The 24,143-nt window shown below is 44.2% G+C and overlaps 2 protein-coding genes across 5 annotated transcripts in view; one reads left to right on the top strand and one right to left on the bottom strand.

The window, feature by feature from the left end:
• The window catches only part of LOC105280538 (calmodulin), a 55,087-nt gene extending 47,347 nt beyond the window's left edge, over positions 1–7,740 (top strand). For all 4 annotated transcript variants that reach the window (XM_011341153.1, XM_011341155.3, XM_026974133.1 and 1 more), the window contains exons 5-7: positions 2,875–2,965; positions 5,599–5,655; positions 6,056–7,740. In XM_011341153.1, the coding sequence (XP_011339455.1) occupies positions 2,875–2,965; positions 5,599–5,655; positions 6,056–6,138 (231 nt within the window). In that variant the 3' untranslated portion in view covers positions 6,139–7,740. The remainder of the gene's footprint in view (positions 1–2,874; positions 2,966–5,598; positions 5,656–6,055) is intronic.
• Positions 7,741–8,826: 1,086 nt separating this feature from the next.
• LOC105280534 overlaps positions 8,827–24,143 on the bottom strand; it is a 54,150-nt gene continuing 38,833 nt past the window's right edge. Inside the window, exons 2-9 of the mRNA XM_011341146.3 lie at positions 22,260–22,395; positions 18,697–18,892; positions 17,068–17,278; positions 16,260–16,584; positions 15,490–15,756; positions 13,809–15,401; positions 12,310–13,663; positions 8,827–12,126 (exon numbers count right to left, since the gene is read on the bottom strand). Coding sequence (XP_011339448.2) covers positions 11,806–12,126; positions 12,310–13,663; positions 13,809–15,401; positions 15,490–15,756; positions 16,260–16,584; positions 17,068–17,278; positions 18,697–18,892; positions 22,260–22,395 — 4,403 coding nt within the window. The 3' untranslated portion in view covers positions 8,827–11,805. The remainder of the gene's footprint in view (positions 12,127–12,309; positions 13,664–13,808; positions 15,402–15,489; positions 15,757–16,259; positions 16,585–17,067; positions 17,279–18,696; positions 18,893–22,259; positions 22,396–24,143) is intronic.

Here is a 24,143-nt window from a genome sequence, read left to right as displayed (position 1 = left end):
AGCGAATACGAAGCCTGTAAGATAAAGAGAACGAGGCAAACGAATGCAGCCACAGGCAAATGCAAACGTGCAAAAACAAATAATGGCAATCGAGCGCGTCGCCGCAGGGAGGGCCGAAGAGAGAGTGCAAAAGAGTAAGGGAGCAAGAGGGTTGCCGGAAGATACGTATATAGTAACTGCTTGACCATCGTGACCATCGAAACGTCAGTGAAGAAAGCACCGAGGCTAACGTGTACAAATTTTTTCCCCCCCAACATCGACCGAACGTACGTGTATTTCGGGATTTCCACAATCGTGATGCGAATAACACGAAAAGTGGAGCAACCACTCGACGACTTTGACAGGTGCCATAATTCATGCTTTAAAACGTCATGAATTATGGCGCGAACACGGATACTGATGTTCCTCGACGAAGACTCCAAGCTTAACGTAAAGCGACTTTTAAAACGAAGTTAAGAGAAATAAAGAATACTTGGGGGAGAATTTGACGACGGTGAGGTGCTGCGCGAGCAGTTTTGCATTGAATTTTACTTCCGCGAAAGATGTAAGGAAGTCCCTGGTATACATTAGCATATTAATGAATGGCTAATTGCGTAACCGTACTTCTGCGGCCCTTATCAAGCAAGACGGATGTTTCCAAGGTAAAGAGAATGATTTACTTCCGCGTGATCCTCCGATTTGTCCGTCTAGAACAAAACTGTAATGACAATAACAAGAAGTTCACTCGCAGCATCGAGATATGCTATTCGGGTCCATAAATCCGTACGAATGTTTCATGATATGCATGCCCTGCAATGCACATTATTTTATAAGCAGAATCGTATAACATTTATTGCATTCTTGTGCCCCCGGACAGATATCGATTTCCGTCGCAAAACGAGAAAATATATCTTTACAAAAAGTCATAGAAAGATAGGACCATTTTCCAACTCTTCCAATGGATGACAAAATTTATAATAATAATCAAAATTAATCTACAATTAAATATAATTATAATCGATCAATTTTAGCGATTAAATTAATAGATATCGGAGATTTCCTAAGATTGCACCACACTAAAATTGATGTAGTGCAGACAAATCTTAATGTTGGCCATACCGAACGATCGAATAGTCACCGGGCTAAATGATTTACTAATTGCTGTAACGATCGTCCGATTGCAATTTCCTTCGGCCGACACCGGCGCATTAGGGAAACGTGACCGTGACGGCCGTTCCAGGACTGTGATGAGAACGACGACGAGACATCAGTTAGCACGATTCTACCTTGGCGACGACATTTTTCCAATCTTCTATTTCCCATTTCCTTGGCAGGCCGACACTTTCTCCCCTGACTTTCGACGGAAACGGTGCCACTCTGGTGATTTCCACGGCGAGAAAATGTGACAAATACCTGCCTATCTACTCTGTTACCTTTGCGCCTTGCCGCGAAAATGTGTCTCATCATTTAGCTCTCACGTTATCTCAATACGCGTATAAAAATAATGACATCGTGTAGAGATAAACTCGTGAAACGGTTCTTCGATCTTTCATTGATCTTTATGCGAAACGTGCGGATGAGATGCGCGTTCTGAAATTTACAATCGGCAAAATAGAGAGATCTAATCTACATATTTTAGATTCCATGCGTGTAAAATATATCGATGAAATCATACTGAAATACATTTTAAATGTGAATAAGAGAAGGAATAAAATTTTTTACGAGTCTGCATTTTGTGATAGTTGCTCTGTGAAATTGATCCTACTGAATTGCACGCTGAAAACCAGTAATTTCGCTGTGTTTAGAGTAAGCTACTTGATTTTACAAAGGGATACAGGACGTGTACCACTCGGCGTATCACAGATATCGGGCGAACAAGAGGATTGGACGATGCATCCTAAGCTATTGCCGCACTTGCAATAACTTCTCGTTAATATAACTGCAACAAACTGGGCGAAACAAGCTGGCGATGCGAATGCGAGTTAGCAATACCGTGCACGACAATATATCGCTTGCAATGCCGTGTCTCTGCGCACTTCCACGTTAAAACACGTCAAAACACTTCTTTGTAAAACAGTTTAATGAAAATGAAGAATTAACGATCGTCCCTCGAATGTGACGTTTTCGACGATGTTCTTCGCCAATAGCTGCAATGGACACATTGAAGTATCATTGAACAGGGTGCTGCCGCTACTGGCAACCTGAGTGATCGCGTTGGTACCAGACGTAAACGTCCCGAAAAGAGCAATTGCCTGATGCAGTATCAATCCCAGTTCCATTTCAGGGAGGATCCCGCACAACTCGATTCGCGCGTCTGTTTGCTTCGATTTCGTACAAATTGCGCTACTAGAATGATTCATCGTGTGTGTATGTGTGCGATAAACAATAAGAAAGAGTGATTCCCTCTTCGCCTCCTCCTGAGAATTTTTAGCCGCAGAAAGTCGGCATCGCCCGTCAGAACGCTCCCGCTTACTAATGAGCGGAAATAAAAGCGAGGAGGCGAAACGTCTTCGCGAACGCCAAGCCTCGCCTCGAAAAGAGGAATATTTTTCGTAGGAAAAAAATAATATTTGATGAATTTTTCCCCTCGGGACGCGCTACGTGATCGCGGTGGGGATTCAGCGGCGGAATCATGTAATAACAAACGCTGCGTGGGAAAACATCGATTCCTCCCGCGTTGTATTCGCGATTATTCGAATTAAAGATTTCTGGAAAATTAATATATACATAAAATGAATCGTTTCCGGTATGAACAGCGATGTGACGGAAATTTTGCAACGTTACGATTTAGATATAATTCGTAAAAATATTTTATACGCACGCAAATTGAAAAAAAGCGCAACAACTCGCAACGGTTCAGATTTAATCAAGATTTTCTGTTTACTTGTTGCACAGGTATTCGACAAACATAATCGTGGATATATCACTGCGTCGGATCTCCGAGCGGTGCTGCAATGCTTGGGAGAGGATCTTTCTGAAGAGGAAAGTGAGTATTAAATATTAATGTATTTACACCAATCGCCTGTTGCGATGAACGTGATGTGATTATGCGGATATATACTGTGCGCCGATGTTCTCCTTCTGAAATATTTCCGATGGGAGAAACTTTGGCAATAAAAGATAAAGTAGATTATTTCCGCCTAAACGAGTAAAACATTTAAGGGTACGATTGATTTTCAGAAGGCGTATCTCGTAACAAGATTGAGTATTATTTTAATGAATTTTGGTAAGAGTTTATTATTTATTCGTATAAAATGATTCTTGTTCGCGTTACGCGTATATGCGTTTTCTCTCTATGAATGCGTTACCATTAAATTTGAATAAATGCACAACGATAATGATTTTATTTGAATATCTGTCCCACATATTTCGCTTTAGCGACATATCAGCTTTAAAGAATAGTATTGATGTTGCAGCAACAATCGCCGATCGTTGATAAAATATCTATGGAAATAGCATGAATCTGCAAGTACAATCTTCAGTAAACTAATGCGATTTCGTAGTTTTACAGAACCAAACGAATTTAAATTATTTCTAGGACCCGAAACAAACGGACTTGCTAACTAATAGCGCAACTACTTCGAAGGATTAAAATTGATAGTCCATTTTATAAGGGTTCGCTTTATCGAAAATTAATCGGATTGCGACTTTGTCAGATTAAATTAAACGATACCACGTCGTTCCTCGTACAAAGAATATTTCAATAATTTTTCATGAAAAACGTGCTATATATATTTACTATACACTTCTCGGATATTAGAATATTATTTACACATTTAGCCCTTGTTTTTTCGGAGGCCGACATAGTCGAAATTCCTTGATTCCATTTATTGACACACATTTTTCTCGCCAAATCCACACTTGCGCCTTTAATAGCACTTCGCGAATATTTTCCCGAAATCTTGACGAAGAAACTTAATTTCTCCATTTATGATAATAGTTAAAATAGTCAAATTAACATTATATCAATTTCATACTATTAATACTCTTATTATCTAAAAATAAATACTTTGAAAAAATAAGAAGATAGACACATTTAGTATCAAACTTTGAACATCCTTATATAATGGCAATTCGACAAATAAATGAAGATGATGATTAAATTGTTGTTATTTTAGAGGCACTAGATATCTTGCGGGCATTGCTTGTTCAAAAATCTTTTTATTCCTAAAAGTTCCGCTACAAACTTCCATCGTTTTTAATTAAAAAATGAGATAGCAGTACACTATCGGATCACCCGCATTTATATTTTTATGTAATACGCAATATTCGCATTATTATTCAAACAAATGTCGGGCGATCTTAATTGCTTTCCTCCGAGGTGCGAAAAAACCCGCATAAAAGTATATTTTTAAAAAATAATTGGCTTTTTGTGATAAAGCGCCCACGTAAACAAGCAGTTAAAAATTAATCTCCCTAAAGAAATGCAGTTTGCTCCTTGTGCAACGATAATTGCACTTAGTTAATTACATTTCCGTAGAAACGAATGAGAAACAAGAAATATAGAAAAAAAACGATTAACGTGTCTATTAAATGAAAATTGAGATTTTAACATTATGATGTCTGTTACATTGCAAAGGATGTTGACACTATATTAAAATGCTAATTTTAAGCGTTTTTCACATGTATTGAAAGATTACATTGTATGTAGTAAATGCTTAGGATAATAAGAGAGGAAAAGAATATAAAACAGACGATTTATACCAATATTATAAAATATTATTTAGTAGAACGTAGCATATGTTTGTGAAATTTTGTTTACATTAGTTGATAATTGATTTGATAATCTCGGACGGCCGGACGATCAACAGAAGTTTCTTGATTGGCCGCAATCAGTTTAAAGCTAAATCACGAAGTTCACCGAACAATCGTCGTAATTTGTAGAATTATAGTTTATAAACTATGTTACGATTTGCTATATTACACATGTTACGTTACATATTACTGTCGAATAATTACATTGGAATAATTACATTGGAATTACACGGACAGATATCATTTTTAAATATAAAACCCGCGATAATGTTGATAAGAGAGATTGCTTATAATAAGTAATTAAATTATTTATTGATAAAAATAAATTTTGGAAATTTCGAAAAAGCATTTCGAGAGAAGTCTTCGAATACCATCGTTGTACCGTAATGCCGTCTTCATTCCTTTTCGTAGCGATAAATTCTAGTGGAAATAATGCGGGTATATCGGCAATATCTTTCTCGGCATCAGGTTTCCAGCACGCGTGATACGAATTTATCCCTGCTGAATGCACGCGGCAAAAATATATTAGCTAAATTACTGCGGGTAAGAGTTTATGCGCCCCTTCGTGCCAGAAACTATGATAAGAATATTCGTTTACATTCCCATTAAATTTATCATGCTTTTTAGAAATTGCACTTAAAATATCGTACAATATGTTGATACGATAGTATAATTTTTCATTCAATTTCAATTATTGGCGACAGTAATATGCGACATCTGGATCAATGAAATATCCATCTCGATACAAGTTTTCAAATTAGATTAGATCATTTTTATGTAATTGTAGCAACAAATCATTTGGTTCAATAATTCCGCGGAAAAAACGGAGAAGCGCGATGTAAGCTGCTTTCGTTTTGCTTTCAGTCGAGGATATGATTAAGGAAGTGGACGTGGACGGGGATGGCCGAATCGATTTCTATGGTAAGATTCCTTTTGTTTCGTATCACTATGGAACGGTTTCGCAAAAACCTAGAAAACGCAGGATAAGCTGGAATGAAAGAGATTTCAATTCCTGTTCCCGAGTACGCTTCATCCTTAAGATGATCGATAGACTCATACTTGAAACAGAGAGAGCATGTAATTCTTGCGAGAAATATGAAAGCTATATTTAAAAGATATTCTAGAGAAACTCATATCTATATTATTTCCTTGCTAGTATATCAATGCAAGATGATTAATACCTGACATTAAATTAAGATAAATACGTATTAAAATACGTAAATAAAAATTAATACGTATGACATTGAATCTGTCTTCGTTAGGAGGGATCTCAAAAAATTGTACGCTGTTAATTGTTGTTTTCAACTTTTCGTAATTTCAGAATTTGTTCATGCCCTCGGCGAGCCGGGCATCGACGAAGACGAAGAAGACGACGAAGACGATCTGCAATCTCCGCTCTTCTAAGATCGCGTTTACTCTCATCTCTTTGTTAGATAAGCCAGATCGATACGAGCAGGGCGAAAACGATGTGCGATCGCAATTTCGTGAATTATCCTTTCTCTCGCGTTTGCAATTCGAATTGCGTGCGATTGCACTTGACAAACGGGACGAGGCTCAACTTTAACTTCGACGACCCGTCTGCGTTTCATTAGTTCTCACTCTTCTTCTCAGATTTCGAATCGATTTTAACGCTGGAACGCGAACGTCTCGCTATGCGCATTGTGAATAGAATAAAAAAAAGATCTGCACCGAGCTACACCACCATCCGCAAATGATCGCGAGTACAGCACAAATTTGCATTCTTGATATATGCTAAAGGAGTCATATACGCGATTAGTCCGCTCGATCGGAGGATTCGCGATAAATCAGTCACGGAGTTCATAGATCGCGAGATCGTTTATGTGATAAGGCCGTCAGCCGCCTGCTGATAAATGTGCAACACGACTCTTACAGATGAAACTTCAGTAATAATGAAAATAACTCCACACGAATGTCAACACCACGCAACTTTAAAGCTAAACTCGTCGAACACCAGATTCGTTGGGAAAAAAAAAGGAAAAGACAGGTCGATCTCGCACTACTAGATCAAGTGATAACTCAGGCTGCAGCGTGATTCGAACGAGTGCGAAAATGAAATACGAGAATCGCGAGGAACGTTTTCTTGGCACGCTTAACGAGTCACTGATAACTGACCGCAGGTTAATTACGGGGCAGAGCAGTCGGCGTGACGAATCGTCGTGATTTTGCCGCGCCGGACGGCGATAAGCGTTTCTGGCGATGCGCCATGAGCTTGCTAAAACGATGGATAAATCATTCGGTCGGCTACGATGTCTCGTCTCGATGAAAGCAAAGTCTCGGATAGAGAAGCCGCATCGTGGCCGCTGATGTTACTCGCGACACAACGCGAGCGTTAAGCGCGGCCTGGCGCAGTTAATCTAGCCGAGATAAATTATTCATTTCGCACTTCGTATTCTCGAGCCTATCGCTTCGACATCAGAGGCGGCGCGGCTATCTTTGATCCGAGTCTCTCTCTCTTGGCGCCGCACTTGGGCGATCCTAAGGTGTAAGATCGACTAGATCGTAATGCATTCCGTCTCGTAAGTATGTGGACTTTTTCTCGATTTTACTCTCGTCTAACACACACTAGATATAACGTTATATTCCATCTAAAGTAATCTTTAAGAGGGACAGGCGCGCCCGCGATTCCGATCGACGGATCGGCGCCGGTGCCGCGCGTCGCGACGCCGCGATCGCCGAGCGAACGAGAAGGGAAAGGGAGGCCGGAAGATCGCTCGTCGCTCGTCTCAATACCCGATGATTTGCGTAAAATTGTCGAATCGATGGATTCCGCACGATTCTCCTGCGCACGACGACAGCCGCAATTTCAAAATCATCCGACTAAAGTCTAGATCGACTGGCGAGCGAATCTTGTGCCGGTCCTTGCTCGCTTTGCTCTCCTCGGGCCTCGTATTACGTACCTTAAACGAATATATCACTGTTACGCCAATAACAAAGCCGCACGCTGTTTCAAATATTTTAAAGGATTTAATAAATCGCTAAAAAACATCTTGCGCTGTTTAATTCCTCCACGTGTTCTGCGTTATCGTGAGGCACCCTCGGTGAATAATGCGCAGCAGTTTCTCACAACGAGGTAAGATTACGATGTTATCATTCATTACGAGGCCATAAATTGCCGTGACTTTTTGCATAATACTGATCCGCGGGATTAGCATCTGAAACTGTATTCTTTCTCGCTTTAATAAATAATTTTTCCAAGAAATATTTTTCCATTTTATGCATTCGCGCGCGTTACGCTCTTCCAAAGAATTTCAAGATAAAATTATCCAGAGATTACTATTTATCTCACCTGAAAAACATTCGATGCACTTATACAGGGTGTCCCGGGTTTTAACCGACAAACTGCGGGAGCATATTCTACTAGTGGAAATAAGAAAAAATTCTTATATCGAGTTTGCTTAGAAATGCTTTATTACAAAGTTATAAACCAATATTGAAAAGAAATATGAGATAAGTAACAACGGAACATAGTGTAGAATTTGGAAGGTCGAAGATGTTTATGTTACGTGTATTCACATGTATTCATGTTCACTATTACTATCAGAATGCCAAAAGTGTTTTCAAATGAGGAATACACTGATATTCATTTCGTGTACGGATTCTGTGACGGAAATGCACGAGCTGCCGTACGAGAGTATCAACGTAGATTTCCTAACAGGAGAGTACCAGATAGATTTAAAGCAACGAATTACTAATTCAGTTACTGAGATGCAACCAAATTTTCAGGAATGTCGTACCGTAACAAATTCTGTACTACGTCGATGTCTAGCTTGTATCGATGTGCAAGGACAACATTTTGAAATGCGTCACTAAATCATTGCGTAGATAATTTTTATTTTTGTGAAAAAATCCGTTGTTACTTATCTCATATTTCTTTTCAATATTGGTTTATAACTTTGTAATAAGGCATTTCTAAGCAAACTCGATATAAGAATTTTTTCTTATTTTCACTAGTAGAATATGCTCCCGCAGTTTGTCGGTTAAAACCCGGGACACCCTGTATATAATTAATAAAATTATAATTAATAATTTATAATTAATAAAAGGTATAAAAAGAGCATGACACTTTATATATTTTTTTTCTTAAACGTTCATTTTTATTAGCGATAAATAAACTTACATATCTTTACAGTAACAATGTCCCTTTCGTAACTCTCGGAAAATATGAGAATATCTATTCGCAAAGATTCGTATAGATCAAGACTTCCTCCTCGCTTATCGCACACACATTTTGGTTGTTACTTCCGCTTTCCCGCGTCCACGATACAACGATGAACGAATGAACGAACGAACAAATGAACGAACGAACGAGCACTTTTAAAAAACTTAGTACGACACGAACGGTACGTACGTACGTATTACCTTACACGATCATCGTCTACGTTGCGTACGGTTGTTTTACATGCGATACCTACGTACAAGTCTTAAACGTTACTTACAATCCTAACGATTAGCGAGCGTACAACAGCCGAACATGAGAGAAGAAGTAAACAACGTAAGACTGCTGCTATAAGTATCATGATCGTCTTAGCGATCAGTGCCTATCGGCTTACGGACTATTTTATCGGACGTCCTGACCGCGAGTCTTGACCGGTGTCAAGACATTTTCCTCTTGGACCATCCTCTTACGACATCCGGCTGATCCTCTCGATCGGCATTCACATGGTCCGATTACATTGCGCTTCCTTCTCGATGTAACGTCACCTATCCTCCCATGTTATTCATGTCGTCGAGCCTAAAGTATCCTACAGAATAAATCACGCAGGAATCCTTTCCATACAACGTTACGTGTGTCATTATACATCAACCTTGGTCAACGATAATTTGAATTAATTGGATTGTTCGCGCTGATCTAGATAGTACAGTAGCCTGGAAAAGATCTGCGACCGTACAGTTAATTCGAAATTACGCAAATTATGCAATCGAGACCGAGTTTTAGACATTTCTCTGGTCAGAACATTTTGGTGAATACATCTTCGACAGAGGTGCAAAAAGTTTAAGTGAATCCTCCATGCTTGAAGATGTGTCTGTCTTCTTTAGCTTTCTGTACGCAAAGATATACCCGTCTCGTTTTATCTGATTGATATTTTTTATCGATTTATCGTGCAACGATCCATCACGTTATTAAGTAAACCGCCACTGTGACCCGACTCTTGTCTACAACTCGTTCATCATCCGTCGTCATTATTTCTGGCATCGAAGCTTAGCTCATCGATCGCAGCGCGAATCGCGTCGCGGATAACTGACGTTACGGTCGTGAAGAAGAAGCGTGATTTTATTGTGTCATCGCGTCATGTGCCAGCTAAGAGGAGAGAGCCTTCGTTTTTCATCTTAAAAACATCGGAGACCACCGTCCGAATATCTGTCCGATAGATACGAGAAGCTTGTCTTCTCTAAGAAACTCTCGAATTAATCTTTTTTGCTGCAAGCTTCTCGTATTCGTCGCATCGCAGGGCGGAAAATAAAAAGTCGTCATTTTTCAGGCGTCCCCTAGTCAATTTTTTTAATGGACACGTCTTAATGGACCTCTCGGTCGTCTTTGAAAATATTCAGGCAGTCTCCAATGTCTTGACACTTTATTCGCGAGAAGCGCATGTATCTGGATATGCGTTAATCCTTTACGCATGGTGTGCGTGCGTGAATGCTTCTTTCTCTTCAAGTCAAAGTTCATGCAGGCGAGGATTCGTCAAAACCTCTGGATCGCCGAGATGAAATGATTTGATCGGCCGTTCCGAAGGTGGACCAACCGATGACGACGATGTGTCGTCGTTTCAATTCACTCACGAGATAATGTTCCGCAGATCAACGTCTTCCCGATGAACCTCCATCCGAAGAACGCATTTTTTGACCGCAAAAAATGGGTCCGTCGTCGAGTCGTGTGTCACCGAGAGGATCGAGAGTATCGTTGAAAGCGCCGTTAGAAAAGGACTCATCCGAGGAAGCTGATCGCTTGTAAAACGTTTCTGTCGAGCGCGATCGAATGATCTTTAATCTTAGAGCAGTGCCAAAAAGGCGGTCGAATATCAAATCAAACATATGTATATGCATGTAAAAAAGGTATATATATGTATATACTCGGTGTCAGTCCTTTTCCGCGGGAGCGCACGAGGTTCCGACTTCCGCGGGAAGTCCTCCTCGCCGCATGACTGCTTCGCTCGTAGCATACGTAACATTATAACATTATAACATATTTGTTTCAAGTATTAAGTCGCTATCGCTTCGGCGCGTCTCTCAAGCGTACCAAGTTACTTAACCGCATACACGTGCGGCGACAATCCGTTCTTCATGCGAACGATGTAACGCACGATCGACGTGACAGCTCAACAACATGCCGCACCGTCGGCGGTTTTGTTGTCTGTTGTTCGGTCGATCGATCGTTCATCGTACTTCCATGCGAAGCAGGCTAATCGCACGGCCAGTTGTCGATACGCTCAACTATTCACGAGCAAGCGCCTTGCTCGTCGAGAAAAGACAAAAGAGAAAACTCACGCAGTCCCTACGCGATCACTGTTTAAGTAAGCATCATTCTGTCGGCTGCACATTCTTTTCTCCTTCGGAAAACCGTCCGTGAAGCTGCGGAAAGCGACTTGCCGTATCCGAGATCGTTGACTGGATCCTAGACGTCATTTCTCACTTCGTGGCAGCTCTGACAGTCGCTCACCGCGAGCGTGTCACGCCAGCAAATCTCTCGCTCAACCGAGAATGTCTTCATCAGAATGTCTTCATCAAGGAGGCGCGCTTTACGCGCTCCAGCCACTCGCAAGACATGAGTACATCGCACGCCAAGATCTCGCGGAAGATGCATCATGTGAGCAACACGTTTGGAAACACGAGCGATCCTCAAAGTGAGTCCCTTCGCGAAGTCGTGTCTTAAATGCCACTGCCAACCATCGCTCAGTTGCCGTGCTCAGCACATTTCGAATCGTTGGCTTTGGCAGCCGCAAAGCGCAGTCGTCTTTTTCTCAGGGCGAACGTCGAAATCGGACATCTGCGACGGGGACGCGAGGATGAGATCGCGGAACGATCGGGATCCCATCTCGCGTTGGGCCCTCCTCAGAGTATGGGTTCCTCGTCGGTCTCGTTGTTCTCGTCGGCTTGCTGTGACGAGGGTGCGTTCGTCTTGGTCCTCCGGTGTCGCTTCTGTTGATTACTGGTGTTGCTGTTGCTGCTGCTGCAGGTGCTGCTTATGCTGCTGCTGGTGCTGCTGTTCGGGCTGGCGATGTTGCTGCTGTTGTTACCGCCGCAAGCCAAGTCGAAATCAGTGATTTGCCCGCAGCCAGTTATCAAGGGTCGTAGAGCTGTCCGTACGGACCAGTGTAGTCGGGGATACGAACGTTCCTGTTGCAGCAGCAGTTCTTTCCTTTTATTCTGTTTCTGCAATGGAAGGAAGAATCGATAAAGAATTGTCGGAAATTATATAGCATTATTTGAATATATTTTTTTAATAATTATATGAAAAGGCCGATATATTTACAACATACACAAAATAGCGAAGAAAATTTGGTTATTTCTTTGAACAAGTTTTATTTTGATTTCGAAGATGCACGCCGATTTTACCTCTGCTAAATGCGGCGTTCGCGATTCCTGCGCGACTGGCAGCTTCTTGCTCTCTGTGAACTGCCTCAGCGCTTTCTCCCGCACGTAGATAAACGGCCTGATAACCCTGAGATCCTCTCGGCGTATATAGTAGTGCGCCTTCATGGTCTTCAGTATGCCGCCGTGGAACACGGAAATGAGAAAACTCTCCGTGAGATCGTCCAGGTGTTGACCAAGCGCCAGCACGTTGTATCTATTTCGCTTCGCCAGGGAGTACAACTGCGTCCTGACGGATCTATCACAGAAACTACAGGTCCCGTTAGCCACGCTGGCGTCTAATACATTCTCGACGTTGGCGTTACTCGAGTCGGTCACTCGTTCTTCGTAAAAGTAGGGAACGTCCAGGGTCTTCAGGTAAGTCATCAGCTCTAGGGGATCGGAACCACTCCCGTCAATAGTAGCCGCACCGATCTCAAAGTCGATCCCCTTCGATCGGGCATAAAATCTGTACTGATGCAGAGTGTGTAAAAGGGACAGCGAGTCCTTGCCGTTCGCCGACAGACAAACCAGGACCTTGTCGTTGTCCCGAATCATGTCGAACTCCTGCATAGCCTCCACCGAAGGTTTCCAGATGTTCTTCGGCGGGCAGTGCCATTGCGTTCGCGGGAACTCGAGTCTGGAATCGCTGTCTTCAAACTTCTCCTGATCGTCGTCGTCCTCCTCTCTCAAGTCGCCCGGACATTCTTCGTCCTCCGAAAGATTGTCGCTCTGACGCGTCTGCTGTTTGCTGCCGCTCTTGGTGGACAAGCTCACCATCGATGTTGTTCGCGGTTTCCGACCGTAACTGTTGGTGGAATTGGACTCGGCGCTGCTACTGCGTTTCAGGTCCAATGAGTCGATCGATTTGTCACTCTCGTGGAAAGATAAATTTATCCCGCTATCCTGAGAGCTGACAGAGTTCACGGCTGAATAGATCTTCGGCAGGATCTTCCGGGCGTCGCCGATGTCAAGGCCGCCGCGTCCCTCCTGCGAGTCGTCGTCCACGTAATCGTCCACGTCGTTCTCCACCTCTTCGTCTTCTGTCTTCGAGCGACCACGAACTATCTGCTCGTTCTCGGATGGCTTCATTACATAAATCACCGTCTCGTCCGAGGAACACTCGCTGGACATCTTGCTCTCCTGCTGCGACAACTCACCGACCTTGCTGGTGATCTCGATAGGGCCACTCTTCTTGGAGGTGGAGAGACGCGGTGATGTTGACGAGGGAAACACGACTCTCCCGCGATCAGGCGAGCCGCATCCGTTCGAAGACACGTCCGAGGTCGAGGCGTCCGGCGAGTACCTGTGAAGCCCGTCAACGGCATTCACCATGCACCTGTTGAAAAATTCATATAAATTTAATATGTAAACCGCACAGTGATTTGTATTAATGGAATTAAAATTATTTATGAAATGAAAATTATTTTTATCATGTCGTAACTTTTCAACTTTTAATATATTTAGTAGCAATAATGAAATACCTTATCTCGGACTTCACTTCGCTCGCCATTTCCTTCGAGAATTCCATCAGGTACTCGGCGATGTCGCTGGCCGTAAACGAGTCATGCCTCAATTGATGCTTATCCTCCACGAATGTTTGATTAATCATGCTGTGCGCTCGCGAATGATGTTGTGGCGTACTCTCCGACGTGTTGGTCTCCGACAGGGCATCGTCCACCTTAGAAATGACCTCGCGGATCTCCGACTTGATCTCCGTCGCTAGTTCCTTGGTCACTTCTTTTACGTACGCGCTCAGGTCGTCTTCGGAACGCTGACAAATGTTCACAGAAATAGGTGACGATCTGCCGCCGCCTATCAGCCTCTCGGTATAATCGCTGGTCGATGAATACGACGAAGGCGGTGACGCCGGATTGTGGTTGTAGCTCAAGGAGGAAATCGAGTGACTCGGACTGGCGGAGTCCAAGTCCAGCGAATTCAGATCCGTCTGGCTGCTGCAGCTGCAGTGATGACGCCTATGCCTCGACGTGCTATTCGACGTGCTCAGTCCCAAACTGGTCAAAGTTTGCGGACTCAAAGGAAGAGGCGGGATTGGCGAGGCCGCTGATGGCGCACCGACGCGATTACTCGCAGTATTGCACTCATCAGTGGTGCTACCCAAGGAATTGCACCTCGTGCGACCAGCATTGATCGCATCAAGCTCCCTCTGCTCTTTCTGTCGAGTCTCCGTGCGGGATATCGATCCCAGCATCGAGGAGGTCACAGCCTCGCCCACTGCGAACCTGACTGGCATCGGCGAGTTTGGGCACGTGGCGGGCGATCGATGCCCTCCCAAGAGATTGCCGTGCTCGTTCTGACCCGGACTCTCCTCCTCGCTGTTGCTCGATGATGATGGTTGGTTCAGTTCCGTTGTAGCCGCCAGGGTACGCCTGACGCTACTCAGCGCTGGCAAGCTTCGGTGTCTCGGAGAACTTGCCGACATCAGCGAGTTGCCGGTTCGTGGAATGTCGCTGTTCAGCCGTCTGATGCCGTTTGCCAGACAGTTCACCAGACTGTCGTGGCAGTTGGCGGCGGCGTGCGTGTGATTGTACCTGTTCCAGGCCAGCAGCGGGTTGAACGGCACATCCTGCTTGACGTTCTGCGAGTTGCCCAGAAGGAGGTCTTGCGCCTCGCTCGGCAGCATGAACCAGCGCAGCGCTTCCATGCGCTTGCACATAAAGTTGAAACTCTTGTCGATCTGCAGCGGGTAGCGCTGTGCCATTTTGCGCGCGCGATTGAAGATGTTCCGCGCGGTTTGCAGGCAATCTCCGTAACTCTGCGGGAAGACACCGGAGCCGGAAACGCGCCGCTCCGTGGCGTTCATCTTGCCGTCCGTGTATCTGATCGAACCCAACCATTTGCGCTCCTTGAAGACGCTGTTGGTATGGTGCCGCCATTCGCCAGTGTCGGGATTCAGCACGTATTGTGGTAATAGCTTCCAACCCTCGGTGGCTACCATCTTGAGAGCTTCCAGCACGAAGGCGACTTCCGTCTCGCTCATGAAGTAGGGAAAAGACAGCCTAGCGAAGCCTGGCCTGAGTCCCTCCGCGGTGGTTTCTTCGGTGCCGTTGCGTTGTCTAAAATCAAACGGTGAGTAAGTGATCGTCTACTTGGGAAATTATGCTGAACCAAGGTTGATGGCCACAAAATTAATAATGTATATACCCTTCCAGAAGGATGCTCTCGTACTCCTTTGCGAGTTCCCGGTCGATCCCCATGAGATCATGAGCGTAACGACCCGTGCACGCGCATCCTCCTCGCGCCTGAATGCCGAAGACGTCGTTCAGAACGGCACAGACGAAGTTATGATGGAGGAACGTGCCGCGAGGATGGCGCACCATAAACGAAAAGATCGGCAGTCGCTTCACGTTCTGCGACGAGCTGCCAAGTAGGATCAGTTCCGGGATTGTGCGCACGTGAGCTAAGACTTGTCTGAAGCAAAAAGCGATAATTATTAATATTATGTTAAACTATCACTGTATAATGTAATTATACGAAGATAAAGATAACCGATAAGCGGTTTTATCGGCAAGATTAACATTAGATTTTAACATTCAGTTAGCACCATTAACATATAATAGTTATAACATTATCGCAATTATGTATGAAATTACAACATTTATAATTATCTTCTTGCAAATTTTCCAGTTTTCAACTAAACACACACACTTTAACTTAAAAGAGAATCATGATTGGCGCGTATTATAAAGAGAGCATCAAGTGCGCCCCGGCGCTTTCTATGAATCTGGCGTACGTAAACAGGAAGACATTCGCGGCGAGAAATTATTCGAAACGATCGCACTCGTTTCCTGGACGGGGTGAAAAAATGCGCGCGGCGCCTTACGTAATCCACGGCGATCGCCGCGTTTCGTCGGTCGGTTGATCATGTAACCGGCTCCTGCAGAGCGCGGCCGTGGTGGAGCGCGATCGCTCACCTAGAAATCTTATCCTGCCGGGCGACGATCGCCCTCGGCGTGACATTTTCCTTCAGCTGAGCCGCCAGTCCGCATCTGATGCTCTCGACCACGGCGCCGGTCCCGCTCTCCTCCCGCAGCTCAGGATCGCGATGATAACGATGGGAGTCCCTCATGTCCTCCGCCTCGACGTCCTCTCGCAACAGCCACCGTTTGGCCACGAGGACGCCGGGCGACTGCACCCCTCCGATGAACTTGTGACCCGCGAAGATAATGGCGTCCTTGTGCACCGCGGTCTCGCCGACCCCAGGTAAATGGGGATTCATGTCGATCTGAATGTACGGCGCTGAAAGTGCGGTAATAAATACGGTGATTAATGCGGTAATAAAATCGAAATAAAATACGACCCGTTGTCTCGCCGCGAGTGGCTGTAGTCCGATGCCGAACTGTCTATCGCGGTCCCTTACGTAACGCGAGAACGCTTACATAAAGAGCATTATGTCATCGATAATAATATTCGACTTATCTTCATTGTAACAACATTTACGTTATTTACGAGCGTGGTGCATGACACGCGCGCGGCGGAACGCGCAATTTGCCCGAGCTCGAGAGAAAATTCGATTGCTGAACTGTTCCGCGAGATTAACAGGATATGTATATGAGCTATATCCGGTTTTTGTGTCGTGGCAATTAATTAACTCGCCAATTAATTAGCCGTTTGCTTTCGTTTTTCGGAGTCGCTCACGTGGCGGCAGCGGCCGATCGCGTTTGGATCGTATCAGCTCGCAACCGGTTCTCTTTCATCGCTCGTGTCCACCACGATCGTTACCTGCAGTGGTGTAATCCCACACACTGAGCGCGCCGTATTGATGCAGCAGGAGGGTCGTCGCGACATCATCTGCCAAAACCCCGGTTATGCAACTGGCAGCGCTGAAGCATCCGATCATTTGCGCAACGCCCTCGCTCCGCATTCTCGCGAGTCCCCGTTCCAGATCGTTCAGATCTAAGAAGCCCTCCTTGGTCTCGGAAATTCGCACGATCTGTAAGACAGTTCAATTGCTTCATCAACGACTCGCCGCGACGACGACGATAATGACGATAAGATCGCAACTGAAGAGAACCGAACGCAATCCGAGCAGCGACTTCAATCTTACAAGTAACACTACCCAAGTGTCACACGCCGATTTTGATAAGCTTTGAATATGTTGTTGTCTAGGTCAAAATATGAGATACATATTTTTTTATATCGGCCCGTTTTGCCATTAAGGGGGTGAAACACCCTCTTGAAAAAAATCGGGTTTTATATTTCTTAGCGAATACCGTCGAAACAATAAAACATATAAGAAAAAGTTTCAAGTAAAAGTTTTATGGATTCTAATGTACTTTATATCAGATTTTTCGAAAATGTCATATTTTTCGAAATTCCTTTTCCCCTCCACAATTTTTGAAAATTTAAAAATTTATCTTTCAGCAAAACTTCAAGCATATTTAACGACAATTCAACCATATATGATAAGGTCATATTCTGAAAACGCATTTTTCAAAAATAAGCTAAAAGTACCTCTATATCGCTACATACGCGCCCCGTCCGTATTCTCGTATTTAATACGCTAGTTACTCCTGGCAACAGTTTTTTCGCACAGAGATAACAATGAAGTCGGGGGATTACTTTTAATTAACAAAATAAGTCAGGTTCTCGCCCTCTGCCGGACCCAGAAATGGTCAACGTAGAGCTGACAAGAAAATTTTACTTTTTTTATTTTTATCAATATTTCTAAATTTGTTTGTTTTTTTCTCTATAATTGCATATATACTAACATTTCTTATGAATCTGATTGCACTGTTATAAAGTACATTAGAATCCATAAAACTTTTACTTGAAACTTTTTCTTATATGTTTTATTGTTTCGACGGTATTCGCTAAGAAATATAAAACCTGATTTTTTTCAAGAGGGTGTTTCACCCCCTTAATGGCAAAACGGGCCGATATAAAAAAATATGTATCTCATATTTTGACCTAGACAACAACATATTCAAAGCTTATCAAAATCGGCGTGTGACACTTGGGTAGTGTTACTTGTTAGATCATCTATCTTAAGGCGAAAACCGTCCAGAAGATCATACCTCGCAAATATCTACGTTAACCATTTTATTACGCAGTGTATATCGCAACTTTCATAAATGTTGAATAACGGAGGAAAAACAAGCCGCGATAAGAAAATGAAACGGTCGTTCACGTAGATGATCTGGCGAGCTGCCGAAAAGTCAGAGCAGCCGCGTAGATCATGTAGATAGATCGCATTTGTTGTTCGATCTCGCTCTGCTCCGCTACGACCGGCCTTACAAAACGGCTCGTTTTAACGATGCACCTCGCCGTCGTGCATTCTGCTCGAACTGCTCGTTGCTGCATATCAGCCGCTTGGCTTTTCCACGTGAATTTATCTGCCGGCTGTCCTACCTTGACATCGAGCTCGCGCCAAGGCCTCAGGTTGGCGTGATGCTCGAACGGGCCCACGAAGACCACGGTGGACTTGGAGAGATCGAGATGTCGTAAAAGCGTGCGAAGGGCAGCGGCGGTGCCTTGACCCGTGAACAGGACCGCATCCTGCTCGCCAGCCCCAACCGCGTGTCTGACTATGTCCCTGGCTTCGTGCCTGCAACGCGAATAAATGCATGAGTATCGGATTTTCCAGCTACAAAGTCAATCAAAGAACTTTGCTGCAAGTTCGGTAGCTGTCCGACCACGAGAAGTGTTGACAACCGGTTTTTTCCGTTATGCGACGTTATTTCGACGGTAAGACGGTCGTTGCTGCGATAAAGATAACGAAGCCGTACGTGTCGCGCACGTGATACCGTATTAATGTACGAGGAACGTGTAAAGTTCGTGCTCGCGCGATTGATGTAGAGTCAATGTGGATTTAGTGGTGCATGACGTGACAGCGATGTGTCGCCTCATAATTTACATAGCTCTATCGATTTCACGGTGACAAAGCAAATTGGCTCCCCTCGGGAGTTCAAGGATGACCATCCAGACGAGGCGATACGCTCAAAAACTGAATTAAATTCACTTCCAAGTTTCTCAAATATTAAATCGATCCTTGAGATATTATTAGGGGTGTGATTTAGTTTTGAGGGTTTTTTTGCTCAAAAACGCATGTATTTAAATATGATAATGAATGAATACCTTAATCAAAATATTTTCCTTCCTTTTCTATAACTTTTTCCCATCTTTCTGGCAAGAGATGGATTCCACCACGATAAAATCACTCTTCTTTTCAGTTGATCCATTCGTCGACGAATTTTCGCATTTCTTCGAAATTATCAAAGTGTGTATCCTCTAAAGCGTGTTGCATCCACCGGAACAAATAATAATCGCATGGAAAATACGCGGGGTGCGGTAAGACTTGCCATTCGAGCTCTAATAGTGTTTGTTTCACTGATAACGCAACGTCAGGTCGAGCGTTGTCACGAAGAAGAATCACTTTCCGTCGTTTACTCGCAATTGGTGGTCGTTTTTGGTCCAACGCTTGCTTCAACTTGTACAATTGGTGTCGATAACGATCAGCCGTGACAGTCTCATGCGGATTTAACAGCTCATAGTACACTATCCCACCAAATACAGAGCATTACTTTTCAACCGTGAATATTGCGTCTCGGAGTGGATGTTGATGGTTCGCCTGGATCCACCCATGATTTTCTGCGTTTCGGATTATCAAAATAGATCCACTTTTCATCCCCAGTAACAATCCGAGACAAAAGACGCTTCTTTTTTTGCCTGGCGATCAACGAAATGCAAATGTTCAAATGGCACTTTCCGATAATTCATGTCGAACCCATTTCCCTTCTTTCTGAATTTTTCCCATTTCATGTAAATGTTTCGTAACTGTTGTACGATCAACATTTAATGCTCTGGCAAGAGATGGATTCCACCACGATAAAATCACTCTTCTTTTCAGTTGATCCATTCGTCGACGAATTTTCGCACTTCTTCGAAATTATCAAAGTGTGTATCCTCTAAAGCGTGTTGCATCCACCGGAACAAATAATAATCGCATGGAGAATACGCGGGGTGCGGTAAGACTTGCCATTCGAGCTCTAATAGTGTTTGTTTCACTGATAACGCAACGTGAGGTCGAGCGTTGTCACGAAGAAGAATCACTTTCCGTCGTTTACTCGCAATTGCTGGTCGTTTTTGGTCCAACGCTTGCTTCAACTTGTACAATTGGTGTCGATAACGATCAGCCGTGACAGTCTCATGCGGATTTAACAGCTCATAGTACACTATCCCACCAAATACAGAGCATTACTTTTCAACCGTGAATATTGCGTCTCGGAGTGGATGTTGATGGTTCGCCTGGATCCACCCATGATTTTCTGCGTTTCGGATTATCAAAATAGATCCACTTTTCATCCCCAGTAACAATCCGAGACAAAAGACGCTTCTTTTTTTGCCTGGCGATCAACGAAATGCAAATGTTCAAATGGCACTTTCCGATAATTCATGTCGAACCCATTTCCCTTCTTTCTGAATTTTTCCCATTTCATGTAAATGTTTCGTAACTGTTGTACGATCAACATTTAATGCTCTGGCAAGTTCTGAAGTGGATCGTGTTGGATTTTCGTCCAATAATGCTTGCAAATCTGCATTTTCAAGCTTTCTTCGTTGTCCCGAGCGTTCTTTGTCCTTCACATCAGTATGACCACTTTTCAAGCGTCTAAACCAGTATTGACACGTCTTAATTGATGGGGCAGAATCACCATAAGTTTCCACAAGAATTCTATAACCCTCGGCCGCAGTTTTCTTTTGATTAAAAAACAAAAGCAACGCATGTCGAAAATGCTGTTTCGGAAGTTGCATTTTTACGATGATATAAACACGATTGCTATAATGCTACTAAATGTCATGGATAATGTCAACACTGTAAGAAACAACAGTTATCGGAAACAGCTATTGGAACAAACTGACACTACAGTCATCTGTTGCAAAACCCTCAAAACTAAATCACACTCCTAATAATATAGATAGCTAGATCCGTCAAGTACAGTACAAGATATCGTTACTCGATTTATATTTGTTTTGTTGAGGAATAATTGGCAAATTGTCAATCTCACTAACGTTCCACTTTGCGCACGTGAATGTAGTAAATTGTATTCTGGAAAATGTAATTCTCTTGTGCAGTAATGTATCGCTGTCGTAAAAATAACGCCTCATTTGAGATAAATGACACAGCTATAAAAGACATAAAATTGCGAGTCGCGACAATTTGCCGGACACTGTGTGAACATTTCTCTGAATGTGCCATTGATCGCGTGATGGAAGCGTCGTGTGTATATCGCCATCATTATCACAGCCTTCCCACCGGCCACGGGAGCCACAGGCAGGGTAAGTACGGTCTCCGGGGGGTGGATATTGATCTGGTACATCAGCGCCAATAAATGGGAGAGTCGAAACGGAACGTTTCGTGCAACCGATCCAGCCGAACAGGATTTACACAGGCGACCAATTTACATTCCTCTGGGCCGTTACGGTTGAAAGTTGTCGCCGACGATAACGCTTTTATGATAACGTGCAAGCGGTGGACACTTTGTCGTCGCGATGGCCGCTTTTTTAATGACGGGCAGACACGCGCGGACATCACGTGTGACGTCTATTGAATTTATGGCGTGGTCGAGAAAGTTTCCAGACGCGACTTTGTATCTTTTCGAGCTGATAACTCGACGAAGCGGGAAACGGCGACGGCGACGAAGCTCGCCGCCGCAAACGTAATTACTCGATTATGTAATTATGTAAAACGTGGGCGCTCTAATCAAGGTCCTAATCAAACTGCAGTCGAATGACAGGTCCGCGATTTCTAGCAGTAGAAATTTAGCATTCCGCAACTTTACTGAACGATGACGGGTGGTTGTCGCACGAAGACATTCGTTAGAATGGAATTTCCGTCCAGCAGAAGCTACGTGGACGTCCGCGAGGCGCGTTTATTCCGTCGAAGGACAGGAACTGTCACGTCCATTATTGCTTACCTAAAGAGAGAAGATTGCAGACTGCAGATGGACGTGGATGCCCGAGTATCGCCCAAACATGGCAGCACCTCCTTCGCGATGTAATCTTCGAGGAACTGTAGTGACCTTCCCGAGGCAGTATAGTCGCAATAAACCACTGAAACACAAAGTGATGCCGGTGAAAGGTGGACGTAAAGAATAGACCTCTGCTTTCGCGGAGAGTTCCTGTCAAGTACGCGAAAGCTGCATTTTTTTTCATTTTGTCTCGCCGCTTAAACGTGTCACGCGTGTGCCACTTCATCGTGCAGAGATTTTGTCAGAGATCACGAGGATCATGATCGCTAACTTTAATAAGACGATACCTGGCTTACTCTAAACGACAAAAAAGATACTCGAGAGACGATTGACATTTAACTACGAAACTAGAAATTAAATCAAATCGGAGGAGAAGGAGAGTTTTCGTCTGATTTCTATAACACGTATCATTTCATCCGTGAAATAAAAATTCTTTTCATTCCTTTCACACAGTATTTTCGTTCGCGAAAAATATTTTGCTGCGTATCGCGGAGGCGCAACTCGCCGACGCGAACGGGCAACATGGAAAATACGGGAATCTATTTATGGGCGTACGTTGTCGACGTTGTCGAGGCGTTCAAATGTCTGGTATAAACTGTAAGAAGCCCCGGTTTCCGTCGCTATTTCCAGTCTTCGCCGAGCCGAGTTTACTGGAGAACGGGACAACAGCAAACGGCGTCAGCGCGGCAAAACGCCGATTAAAGTCGCAGTCCGAAGCGAGGCTCGATTTGCGCTATCACTTGGAAATTCGTTCAGAATGCTGGCTAGTATCTTGAATATTAAGTTCGCCAATGAGATTCCTGCCGACAGCACGACGATCAGATCGCGTGAGTCGCAAAACATGCAAATTTATTCAGTATCTGCTACATTTCCATAATTACTTTATGTGCTCTCACGATCGCGCGGTAATCAAACATTCTCAGCGTCAGCATTAATCTTGCCGATTTTTCCATCCACTCGCGACGACGCTACACGAGTTCACGATGGCTTTTGTGGCGATCCATTCACCAACCGAAGTGGGGAGAAAGCAATAATGGATTTCTGGATTCTCGCAAAGATCCACGAAAATTTCGTTCACGCGTTCTCCGTATATTCTCCGAATCATGGTCGGTTTCGTGCTCGCAGAGAGCTCGCAGCTCAGAGAGCCGATCGCGACAATCCATCGCTTAGAGCGGCACGAGCGGAGCGTGCGGGGAATTTTTTCGCTCAAGCAAATCGAATCGCCGGGGGAAAGCCAAGGTAGGCGAGGGATAATGACTCGCAGGTGTTTCTTACGAAAGCGCTTGATCGACAACCGGTCGCGGCGCGGCGAAATTATATACGCGAGGCGGAACGCGCGGAACTTTCGAGAGCTTAGGCACGGTGCGCGCTTCTAATCCGCCTCTCTTTGCCAGAACAGCCGAACAGCCTGCGACGAGGAGGCGAGGTGACGCGATCCGCTGACTCGGCAACCGGCATCATCGCGACAATATCGAGTTCTATCAGCAGACACCTGGTCGTGCTCACCGCCCCTCCGCCGCCGTGTGTCTAATTGCATAGGAAAACGCGACTGCAAATTACCACGTAGCAGTTCCTTGCCGTGCGATCTTTCTTAATTTAATTGCACGGTGGAATCAGCAATCCCGCCGAGCTCGTAATCACCGCTGATGACGCGGGAGGCTTACTGCCTCTTGTTACGTAGTTTATCGTCGTGATCGCGTAGTAGAATGCTTTACCGTTCCGCATTCGGAGAGTCTGCGTGCGATCGATTATGCAACGATCTGCGATCGCGCAGGTAGCGGCCGCCCGAGCAGCGGCATTTCATTTATTTATGTGGCGGATTATGCGGAT

This window comes from Ooceraea biroi, chromosome 12 (assembly GCF_003672135.1).
Source record: "Ooceraea biroi isolate clonal line C1 chromosome 12, Obir_v5.4, whole genome shotgun sequence".
Taxonomy (NCBI): Eukaryota; Metazoa; Arthropoda; class Insecta; order Hymenoptera; family Formicidae; genus Ooceraea; species Ooceraea biroi.
Note: the sequence above shows the minus strand (reverse complement) of the source record. Positions and strands in the feature narration are given on the sequence as shown.